The sequence below is a fragment of the Leucopleurus acutus genome (genome assembly GCF_964270905.1).
Source record: "Leucopleurus acutus genome assembly, chromosome: 18".
NCBI lineage: Eukaryota > Metazoa > Chordata > Mammalia > Artiodactyla > Delphinidae > Leucopleurus > Leucopleurus acutus.
In genome coordinates this window covers 11,222,457-11,234,755 of record NC_139160.1, presented here as the reverse complement: position 1 = coordinate 11,234,755, position 12,299 = coordinate 11,222,457, and the positions used below count along the sequence as shown (strand labels likewise).

Genomic DNA, 12,299 nt, shown 5'->3' with positions numbered 1-12,299 from the left:
ATAGACATTATATCTAAATCAGTATGCAGGCAATTTTCACAGTATAAAAATAAGTTATTTTCTGCCTCAATATAAACTACATGTGTAGCCTCCAAAAACAGACTTGTTATTCAATATTCTATATTCCATGGAATATACAGACCTTTGCTTCATGTTATTAATTGATCTAGAGCATCCATATGTAGTGATTTGCCCAGATAATGCAAGCTGATACCAGCCTGCGTGTAATTCTAAATATGGGCATTTTCTCTTCTGAAAACGTTCTGGTTTGCATGAAAATTTATATGAATACTTTAACTTTATTAGAACAAAAGAGAAAACTGTTCCCTTCTAAAATTATGTTATGAAATATATGACACAGGTAACTACAATCTATTATTTCGTGAAACAAAAATATTTCCCAAACACCATATCAAGGTAGACAATCCATTTCTTAGGGATACATTTATCTGCTACTGATGACAGATTCTTCATATTCAGTTATTCCTGTAGTAAGTAGTTCCGATATACCACTTTTAGATGGCCACACATGGTCTACTTTTTTTAAAGCTTCTTTTTTAATCCAAGATACAAAGATCATGCACTACATTCAGTTGTCATAGCTTATTAGTATCCTTTCATCTACAACAGTTCACAGCTTTCTTGCACCTCAAAACTTCCTAATTTTGGTATCCAGATTGCTTTTCTCTCCCCAAATTTAAAAAAAGTTTCCCCACGTTTAAATTCAGGCTACACATTTAGGCCAATAATATTCAATTTCATGGTCTATTCTTGATTTATATGCTGTTATTCATATCTCCTATCTCTGTGAAGAAGATTCATGCCTGTATGCTTTACTTCTAATTTCTCCCCTGGGAGCCTAGGAGATGATGTGTTACCTCTGACTATATTTCTATAGTATACTACAGAACACTTAATATAGTATATTACATATACCAATATACTTGATATACTATATTCAGGAAATTCTTCTGGTAAATAAGGTTTCTCTGACGTTTCATCATTCCTTGATTTTATATTAGGTTGTTGGAATGTAGTTCCAGCTCAGCTAGTCAAGAATATATGATAAGAGTCATAATAATTTTAGTGAATGAAAAACTAATATTGGTTTGAGGACTTTAGTAAAACCATTCTCTTTGATGAATCATGTCTTCTTTGCTTTAATCATCTTTATTGGCTAAAAGGAGACTTCCATATTGAAATACTAAACTGGGCAGTTTGAAATATTTTATTTGTGATGAAAGAGTATGATTTCTCTTTTTAGAGGGTATTGTTTTCATGTTAGAAGTTACCTATGATGGAAAAATCTTTGTTAACATCTACATTTAGTAAACATTTGTGTTATTTTTTGGACAACTTAAATTCTACTAATTTGTAAGCAAAAAGTAATCTGGAAAAGATGCTCAGCGATTAGGGCAATACAAAAAGAGCTATGCTTTTGAACACAGAATCAACTAAAACTGAATGAGAACATCCTTGCAGATAAATTGTGAATTTAACAGATGCAGAAAATTCCATTTACATTTCCCTCAACTCACATCCATTCCTATTCTATAAATTATTCTTCTAAGCTCAGAAGTGTCCCTGTTCCCTTCCAAAGTGAATTTCTATATTTGGTGTGAGCCCTTCTTGATTCATGATGTCCTTTCTGCACTATTTCTCTTATACCTATCAAGCATCTTTATTTTTACATCTCCAATGTTTCGGGTTTTTTTTTCCCTCTGTCTCCTAACAGACATAGATTTCTCCTCCATGAATAAAATTGTCCATACTCACTTGAATGTCTATCAATTTTACTCTCTTGTTTCACTGTCAAATTTTTCCAACAAGTGGTCTATGTTTAGTCATTTTTTTCCCCAAAATGTTTGCCTTTGGCAATCCAGTATCTGTTTCCACTATTCTTCTGAAATGTCTCCAAGGTAACCAAAGGATACGTTTCATGAAATCAAGTGGTCTGGTTTTAGTCTTCCTCCTCTTGACTTCTGCATAATATTTTCCACTTTCATGTAGTAAGAATAAATTTTCAGCCCTCATTTTTAACACCTAAGTTATTTTTCTATTTTAATTCAACTTTATAGAAAGACAGTTTACATAAAATACAATTTGACAATTTTGAATGTACACTTCTTTGAGTAAAGACAAATTTACACATCTATTTAGCCACCAGTACAACCTGCTCCCCGCAAATTTCCTTTGTGCCTATTCCTACTCAGTCTTCTCTGCATCCCTAACCCCAGACAACCACTGCGTTCTACACAAAAGATTTCTTCTGCGCCAGTGTTTTGTAAAAATGAAATCATACGATACGAACTCGTTTAAGCCAGGCTTCTCTTGCATGATGTTTCTGAAATTCATGCATTTTGCTATGAGTATCAGTAGTTTTACTTTTTTTTTTTTTTAATTTCCGAGCAGTAATCTATCATATGGACATACAAGCATTTGCTTACCCATTTTTTTAATGAATATAATTTTTCTATTTCTATTTATTAAGAATTTTTGTATGAAAATTTGTATCTTTATGTGGACATATGTGTGTTTTACTTGAATGATAACTGTAGTGGAATTCCTGGATCAAATTTTACGTGACTGTTGATAAAACATTGCCAAACTGTTTTTCAAAGTTGTACCCTTTTATATTCTGAATCAGCAATGCACGAGATCCTTAGGATTTTCTACATACGTGATAATTTCAACTGCAATCAAAAACAGTTTTACTTCCACCTCTCCAAATCTGTATGTCTATTATTTTTACTCCTTGACTTACTGTACTACTTAAGATCATACAGTAAAATGTTGAGTTAAAGTGGTGAGAGGCAAAATCCTTCCCTTATTCCCAATTTCACTTGGTTTTTCACTAAGTATAACATTAGTTTCAGTTTTTCATAAATACCAATTTTAGGTTAGGTTTGTTCCCTTTGGGACCTATTTTTCTCAGAGATTTTATCATGAATGGGTATTGAATTTTAATAAATGATTTTCCTGCATCAACTGAAAATGAAAAAAATATTTCATATATACCCCTATATTAACTATTTCTTACATTCTCCTTTGTGTGTATCTAAGTTTCCAACTGGTATCATTAACCCTCTGCTTGAAAAAATTTACTCATTGCTGTGTTGGCAATGAATTTTAACATCTTCTGTTGTGTGAAAAAGTCTTTATTTCTCCTTCATTTTTGAGGAATATTTTCACTGGACAAAGAATTTCAGGTTGGAAGTCTTTTCTATCAACACTTGAAAGATGTTCCATTATTTTCTGGTTTGCAATAATTTCTGACTAAATGTTGATGATAATTTTATTTTTGTAACTCATGTTTTTTTTTCCTGACAGTGATTTCAACATTTTAATTTTAAATTATTATAGATTAAAACTGACATTTTTACTTTGCGTGTAAATTTCTATGAGATTTAATACATGTATTGATCCATGTATCACCATCAGCCCAAGAAATCCTTTGAAAAATTCCTTTACAGTGATACCCTTTCCCACACATAAACCCTGACCACCACTGATCTGTATGGAGAATGTTCAAAAAATAAAAATAAAAAGGAAACATAACGTACACAACCCTTGGGATGAGTTTTTCTTCCACACAATAATTTTGATGAGATTCATCCAAGCAGTAAGGTTTATCAGTAGTTTGTTCCTTTTTTCTTCTGTTTGAATGCACCACAGTCCCTTTATTCTTTTACTCACTGAAAAACATTTGAATTTCTCCAGCTTCTGGCTATCACAAATAAAGCTGCTATGAACATTCATGTATAGGTTTCTATGTGAAGGTAAGTTTTCATTTTCTCTAGGGAAAATTTCAAGGAATGGGATTACTGGGTCATATGATAAGTGACTGTTTAACTTAATAAGAAACTTCCAAACCATTTTCCTCAGTGACTGCCCCTTTGCATTCTCAAAGCCGTGGGTGAGAGTGCCAGTTGCTCCAAATTCTCCCCAGCACTTGGTATTGGGTGGGCCAAAAACAGCCTTCAGTTTAAGTAAAACGACACATTTTTCACTTTCACCAAGAACTTTATTGAATAACGTATTCACCCTTTTGTTCCACTACCTTCTGCCATTTTTCAGGCAACTTCATAATTCCATCTTCCCAAAACTTTTTTATTTTTTTGAGCAAAGAACTGTTCCATGTTCCTTTTACAGTCTTCAGGGAAATGAATTTTTTTTCCATTAAGAGAATTTTGTAAAGACCGAGATAAATAGAAATCCGAAGGTGCAATGTCTGGTGAATGCAGTGGATGAATCAGAACTTCCCAGCCAAGCTATAACAGTTTTTGCCCGGTCATCAGAGAAACACATGGTCTTGCATTATCCTGATGGAAGATTATACGTTTTCTGTTGACTATTTCTGGACGCTTTTCATTGAGTGCAGTGCCGCTTTCAGTTAGTCGAATCGGGAGCAGGACTTGGAATTAATCGTTTGGGTTTTCGGAAAGAGCTCGTAATAGAGGGCTCCCTTCCAATCCCACCATATACACAACATCACCTTCTTTGGATGAGGACCAGCCTTTGGTGTGGTTGGTGGTGGTTCATTTTACTTGCTGCATGATCTCTTCTGTTCCACATTATTGTACAGTGTCCACTTTTCATCGCCATTCACAATTTGTTTTAAAAACGTAACGTTTTCAGTAGAGAATCGCATGCGGAAATGTGGTCAAGAAGGTTTTTTTCGCTTAACTTACGTGGAACCCAAACATCAAAGCAATTCACATAACCAAGCTGGTGCAAATGATTTTCAACGCTTGATTTGGATATTTTGAATATGTCGGCTATCTCCTGAGTGGTATAACGTTGATTGTTCTCAATTACTGTTTCGATTGGATAGCTATCAACTTCAACTGGTCTACCCGACCGTGGAGCATCACCCAGCGAGAAATCTCTAGCAGGAAACTTTGCAAACCACTTTTGACACATTTGATCAGTCACAGTACCTTCTCTATACACTGCACAAATCTTTTTGTGCATTTCAGTTGTGTTTTTACCTTTCTTGAAATAATAAAGCATAATATGCCAAATACACTGCTTTTTTTCTTCCATCTTCAATAGTAAAATGGCTACCCAAAACTTCACCAATTTTGATAGGTCTCTTTTTAAATGCACACTGGTATGACAGCTGCCACATACAATCTAACAAAATTGTTTCGAATGAATTAAAGACAACTAAGTGCTACTAGAGCCATCTTACGGAAGAAAATGAACAAACCTTTTGGCCCACACAATATTATCAGTATTTTTTACTTTAGTCGTTCTCATATGTTTGTAGTGTTGTGTCATCCTGGTTTTAATTTGCATTTACCTTCTGATAATGTCGACTATCTTTTTATGAACTTATTTGGCATCCTAATGTGATCTTTTGTGAAGTATCTGTTCAAGACATTTTTAAATGAGTTGTTGGTTTGCTTAATGTTGATGACTACTTTTTGAAATTTTCTCTTGAAACCTGGTTTTGAACAGTTTAATTATGATGTTCCATGGAATTATTTTCTTTGTGTCCATCCTACTTGAGGTTAGTTGAATTTCTTGGATCTTAGGATTAATAGTTTTCAAATTATTTGGCTATACACATACACACATATCGTCTCAACCTCCTTCATCTTGGACTCCAATTCCATGTATGTTAAACTGCTTGAGGAGTAGCCCTTGTTACTGACACTCCTTTCCCATTTCCAGGCTGCCTCAAGTCTATCTGTATTTCATTTCCTGACTTTGAGACTATCTGCTGTATCCCCATGATAATTAAGTTATCTCTAATGTTCTTGTGAGTTCTCAACCAAACACAAGTAATGCTCATGGAACACAGCAGTGATATTCAGGGCCATTCTGTGCGGTGGTGGAACAAGGTAAAGGGCACTAAGGCTAAGACACATACACACACGGCCCTCACCCCCAACACACACACACAAACATCTTCTCTTCTAATTAACTTGGGTCTGCTTCTTTATTACTATGGCAACTCTAGGCTCATGGTATTTCCAAGACCTCCTGAATAACAATTATCAAGATCTAACGCCAGCGCTCCATCTACAACGGGACCTTCTTCCTTAAATCTAAACTCTAAAATAGGATCCTCTCAACTCTTTAAGAGAAGTCCAATGGCTCCTCTGAAGTGCATCCTCCATTGCTGCCTAAGCCAAATAAATAAAGCAATTTTGTTTTGTTTTAAATTAATGATAATGATCATTTATTCAAAAAGATGAGAGGGACTGGTGGGTGATGATTACATACAACTTCTATAAATTGACAAAGATTAAAACAATGGTGTACTCATGCAATAATAGAGCAGTGAAACAGATTTAAAAGTTCGGTAACCAACCCATTAGTATAACTATAACAATTTTGGACCAAACGTTGTTTTGCCATCTTTTTTTTTTTTTTTTTTTCGGTATGCGGGCCTCTCACTGTTGTGGCCTCTCCCATTGCGGAGCACAGGCTCCGGACGCGCAGGCCCAGCGGCCATGGCTCATGGGCCCAGCCGCTCCGCGGCATGTGGGATCTTCCCGGACCGGGGCACGAACCCGCGTTCCCTGCATTGGCAGGCGGACTCTCAACCACTGCGCTACCAGGGAAGCCCCTGTTTTGCCATCTTAAGCTGGTAGATTTTGATACTTGCATTATATACTCTAATTTGTACACATTAGTTTGCCCATTGAAAAGCTAGAATTTTCTTAGAGAAAGTTCACTAAGCTCCCCAAAACTATCATCTTAAAAATTACTAATTATAGCCAAGGGGAAGACACACACACACACACACACACACACACACACACACCCAAAAGCTATGCAAAAATAGCTACTGTTAATGAGTGAACTTAAAAGGTATGAACAACACTGATTACTATAGAATCATACAATAATAAATTTAACACAGGTTGACTAATAAAATGATAGACAAATTAAGAAAAGGAAAGGACATTATTTTAGCATGTGTTTTAAAGGACACAGACAGTATAAACTACCAATAATTAATTATTCTATAAGAAAAGAGTTAAATAGATACACATGTGAATCAAGAAAAACTGAATATAAAACAACAAAGATTCAATTCAAACATATTTTATGATTACTTGAAATCAGGAGTAATTGTCTTTTCTTTTCATAAGACATTAAAATATCTTCAGTTACCTAAATCCAGTTTTGTTCCTACCATACCTATACATATGATGAAATCAAAAGCATTGAGATTTATTCATCAGAAGCACTATTTCTGAACAGAAATATTCAATAACTAAAGATATTTTTATCATATTACTCTCCTGAGCTCTTCACAATAGTTTGACAGTTTTTCTTCTCAGAGGAGAGGAAGAGTGTGTCAAATTATGGAAAGAAGGGAAATGGAGGAGAGGGAAAAAGAAAGAATGATCAAGAGTACATGTTCAAGAATGAGAACATGACAGGATATATATTTCCATAGTCTGGGGCAGAGAGCAAGAATGGACCTTGGGTGACTATAGGATCCAAGGCATGGGTGTGGATGATTGATCAATATTAGGAATTCTCACCACAGAACACAAAAGTTTTATCTACCTTCCCTTATTTTCAAAACTTACCTCTACCAAACATTATCAGTAACACAAATAATATTGTATTCAAGTACAAGGAAAAAAATATTCAATATTATGTACCAGAATCTAAGTTAGGCAATGTTAATAAAACCAATAAAATACTTCCTATTTACAAGTGAAAAACAATTTTATTAATATTGTATAAATAAAATGGCACAGAAGCACAGAAGAGAAGGCATTAATTTGGCATAAGGAACCTGAAGCAGAACTCAAAGGATGAGAATAATTTGGGGGAAAGAAAAAAGGAAAAAGATCCAATGCAGAAGGAAGGGTTGTACAAAAACAAAGCAATGTGACAATGTGTAACTTATTGAATGTTAAAGGAATGTCCTCTATAGTAAGAGGACAGAGACTAGTTGAGTCTGAAAAGGAAGGTTATGACTAAATGGTGAGGATACCTAATGCTGTTCTGGAATACAGCAGAGGATTCTAGATTTTTTGATTGTATGGCCTAGCAGAAATTTGGAGGACCATATCTTAAGGTTGTCAACTTTCTATTGTGCCAAGTAATGGCATTTACAAAACGAAACTCAAAACTTAAAAATCTACCATTTGCTATCATCATTTCATTAAGAAAAATCATTTTAACACAAAAGAAGAGTATGAACATTACACCAACGTAGTTTTAAAAATAGGATATTTAATTAAATTCTTTGGATTCAGAAAAGTGAAAAAGTAAAATTGTATTCTATCAAGGGAACACAAAGTGAATTCTTAATATATAACTTGGTCTAACGTTTCCTTTTTAGCACAGTCACCTTTATAAAAATCCAAGAGGATTATTCTTAATGCTGCTTCAACTCAATTCAGAGTATTTGAGGTAAACTTAGGGAAGCCCAAGAAAAATAGCTCTCAATTACAGGCTATTTCTCCTACCTTCTCTCTGCAGGGCTGGGAAGAAATAAGAAACAGTCCAGATGTCTGGCCATGGAAAATTCTGGAAAGGGGGCTACAGGTATGGGGTTCTGACTGACCAACATAGAGCAGTTAAAAAGTCATCTGACAGTAATTCCTTAGAACTCAAAATTGTCACAAACTCATTTAGGAACCAATAATACAAGTTTTATAACTTCAAATAATTCCTTCTTTGCTTTGGCTGCTGGAAAACAGTGCTGAATTTGCATCCCAATTCTAATAACAGTACAGGATCCATTACTAACACTACTATATTACTAACTTTATTCCATGTTTATTTTTGCATGTATTTGTTCACTATTTATGAATTTCTTTGGTAAATTTGTCAGTTAATTTCTGGAAAAGATATACATAAATACTGAAAAAATTAAAAGACTTTTAGGGAATGAGGAAACATTTGAGATTTAATTTTTTAATGATGTTTATTGAATTTTTTTTCTTATTATAAAGGTAACACATGTTATAGGGTCATTACACTATTCTCTTGACCTAGGACACTCTTCTAGTAAGCTGTATGGCTCACCTCCTTTAAGTCTTTGCTGAGACGTAACTTTTACTACTGGCTTATTTAAAATTAATCACCTCTTTAAAACTGCAACCCGGGCTTCCCTGGTGGCGCAGTGGTTGAGAGTCCGCCTGCCGAAGCAGGGGACGCGGGTTCGTGCCCTGGTCTGGGAATATCCCACATGCTGCGGAGCGGCTGGGCCCGTAAGCCATGGCCACTGAGCCTGTGCTCCGCAACAGGAGAGGCCACAACAGTGAGAGGCCCGCGTACCGCATAAAAAAAAAAAAAAAAAAAAACTGCAACCTAACCCTGACACTTCTATAATACCAATCCCCTGTGTTGTACTTATCCTTTTACATAACACTTACCACCTCATATGCTATATAATTTAATTACTTATTTTGCTCAGTATTTATTTATGTTCTCTCTTTGATAGAATATAAGGTGACCAAGACAGGGATCTTTGTTATTTACTAATATATTCCAAGTATCTAATAGCACTTGGCCTAGAGCAAGAACACTGTATTAAGAAAAAAATGAATAGCCCTCCATGTGTCACTATTCTAAGAGCTTTACAGGCATTATACAATTTAATCCTTACAAGAACCCTGGGAGGGAGGTGTTATCATTGACTACATCTTATAGAAAGCAACTAAGCTACAAAATGGCTACGTAACTCACAAAGGTCATACAGCTAAGAAAGCAGTGAAACAAGGGTTTAAATTCAGGTTATTAACTATTATTGTTTCCCCTAATAGAAACAGATTGTGTAAAAGCAGTTGAGACAATGACAGAACAGGTAAGGAAAACTTCCACAGTAAATAGGAAGTAAAAAGCAAATATGTGTGTGTGCGTGTGTGTGTGTGTGTGTGTGTGTGTGTGAGAGTGTATGTATGTTTGCAAATATATAAACATATATATAAATATATATATACCTGCTAAATTCAAGGAATAGCACCTAAAGCCATTATTCACGTACAGGATCATCTAGATATTGATTACCCCTTTCTGAAGCTCATGAATATTTATAGAACAAAACTTCTGTTTAAAGAAGTAAGGCTTCGGACAACCATATTTTTCAAAGCTCCTAATACAGATGCTTATATTAAATCTTCCCAACAGTTAATTTATCTTCTTTGCCTTCTCACTCCATTTAAGCTGCTGACGAGTAGATAACAGCTTCATCAATTCCCAGTTAAGTATTTCTTTACATTTTCTCAGTTAAGGATTCTCATATTACACATGGTATGCGTGAATAAGAAAAGTCACTTGAAGCATCACTTTAAGAGTCAGAAGGGGATTTTAGAGATCATTGCTTAGTAAACATGCCACCCTAATGAAGGATATACAGCAGCCCTAATAGATTGGGATTATAAGGGCCAGAGCCTCCCATTCCAACACTTTTTCAAAGTTCTTCATTCTGTTACTAGCATTGACTGTGCAAACATGCTACTTTTTTTTTTTAAATGAATAAGGAGAAAGCATACATGAGTATCTTACTAGAATTTGTGGAAGCAATGTCTTTATATTCTTTTGTGAATAAATATTCCTCTAGTAGCACAAGTTATGCCATGATTAATAGATACATTATAGGAAACTAAAATAATTAGAATAGAGAGAGAAATCATACCTTCTATCAATAGCTCTTGTCCATGACTGCCAAGAAGTGTACGAGATAGGAATGGGGCAAAGTCTACAAAAATTTCACGAAGAAGAGGAGCAACTTTTTCTAAAGCTCTTTCAAGTTTTGCAGTGATGCTGTTGAAATTAAGACATAAAGACTAGTAAATATGGTTCAATATAAAAAGTCAAATAAACTTTACTTCTAAATTAAAACCTTTAAAATTATAAAAGTCCAATTCTAACCCACTGAATAATAACAGCTTCATGTAGAAGGGACACTGTAGAGTTTCACATCAGTCATAAGGCTACTCAAAAGACTGTTGCTAAATCAGATTGATTATACTCTGAAAAGGAATCAGGATCCTGTCACCCACAAGGGCCACAGATTCTGTCCATAACTCTAGGAGCTTCAAGAAAAGAAGTTCCTGTATGGCTTCTTTGTCTATCCTTCTTTCCACCAAAGAAGGCTGTTTCGAATACCTACTACATGGGTCACTGTGAAAGTTACAAAGAATGAGCTCTTGTTCTCAAGAGTTCCCTGAAAATTTCCTGAAAAGCAGGACAAATAAGGGGATAACTGAATTCAGTATGATACAGGTGAATTGCTTTGCCAAAGTAGGCATTTTCTATTTCATAAGCCCACTTACTTTTTATTTACCAATCATTGTATCATTCATTATTTATATTGCTGACTATTAAATTTCAAGTTATATGACTTTATATAAGCACTACCTGACATTCTTGAAAGTACCTTGAGCAAGATATGTAAAAGTAAAAACACAGATAAAGAAAATAATTCTGCTCAAATAATTTGGTAACATCCAACTGTCTCTCTTACAAGTAAGTGCTTTAGAGTAAGACTGCTTGAACTGGAATGCTGGCTCCATCGTATGCTACCTAGGTGAACTTGGGACATTAGACTTCCTATGTCTGCAAAATGAAGATGGTAACAGTACCTACCAGGTGAAGGTTAATGAGCTAAGGCATGTAAAGTGCATAGAAAAGTGCTTGGCACATAGTGGGAGGTCAACAATGATAGCTCTTGTAACTGCTACTTTGAATAGAACACATCTGTATTTAATCTTACAAAATGTGACTCTGATATATTTGAACCAAAACAAAATCAATATAATAATCTTAGATGAGCACACATTCTTCTACACAGAAGACATGTACAGTAAGGAATTAAACAATACTTTACAGTAATAAAAGTTCTGCCACAATGCTAAGCAACATTTTTGTTATGTATGAGGAAAACATAAATGACAAAAAGGTAATTAATCACAGAATAATTTGCAATGTATTATTAATACTTAAAACTGAACTATTCCATCTTTTTTTAAGTGAATAGCGAGGGATTAGGGAATAATCTAGGATGCTCTTTCCTAACTTGGAAAGAGCATGATCTGAATCCTCTGTGGACACAAAGCCTCATCATTAACACTTCAATTTAAGTTTACTTCCTCTTATTTGGGTCAACAGCTTTAGAGAAAGAAGAACTCAGAGGAAACTCAGGTTTAGTAACTTCCACAAACACTTAAAGAGAATATTCTGGAGGAACAACTTTAAGCAAGAAAAAAGGACCTGGGTGGGGCTTTGCAGACTTGCTGAAGACAAAGAGTTTTCAATATTCTCCTCTACTCTGTTACTCCTGGAGCAAACACTGACATTAAGGCAGTGGTTCT

General features: G+C 34.8%; 1 protein-coding gene across 3 annotated transcripts in view; it reads right to left on the bottom strand.

Annotated features, from left to right (window-relative positions):
* Nucleotides 1-12,299, bottom strand: part of NBEA (neurobeachin) — a gene marked incomplete at its 5' end in the record, with an annotated part of 627,381 nt that overhangs the window by 350,886 nt on the left and 264,196 nt on the right. For all 3 annotated transcript variants that reach the window (XM_082859302.1, XM_082859301.1, XM_082859303.1), the window contains one exon: nucleotides 10,622-10,749. In XM_082859302.1, coding sequence (XP_082715428.1) covers nucleotides 10,622-10,749 — 128 coding nt within the window. The remainder of the gene's footprint in view (nucleotides 1-10,621; nucleotides 10,750-12,299) is intronic.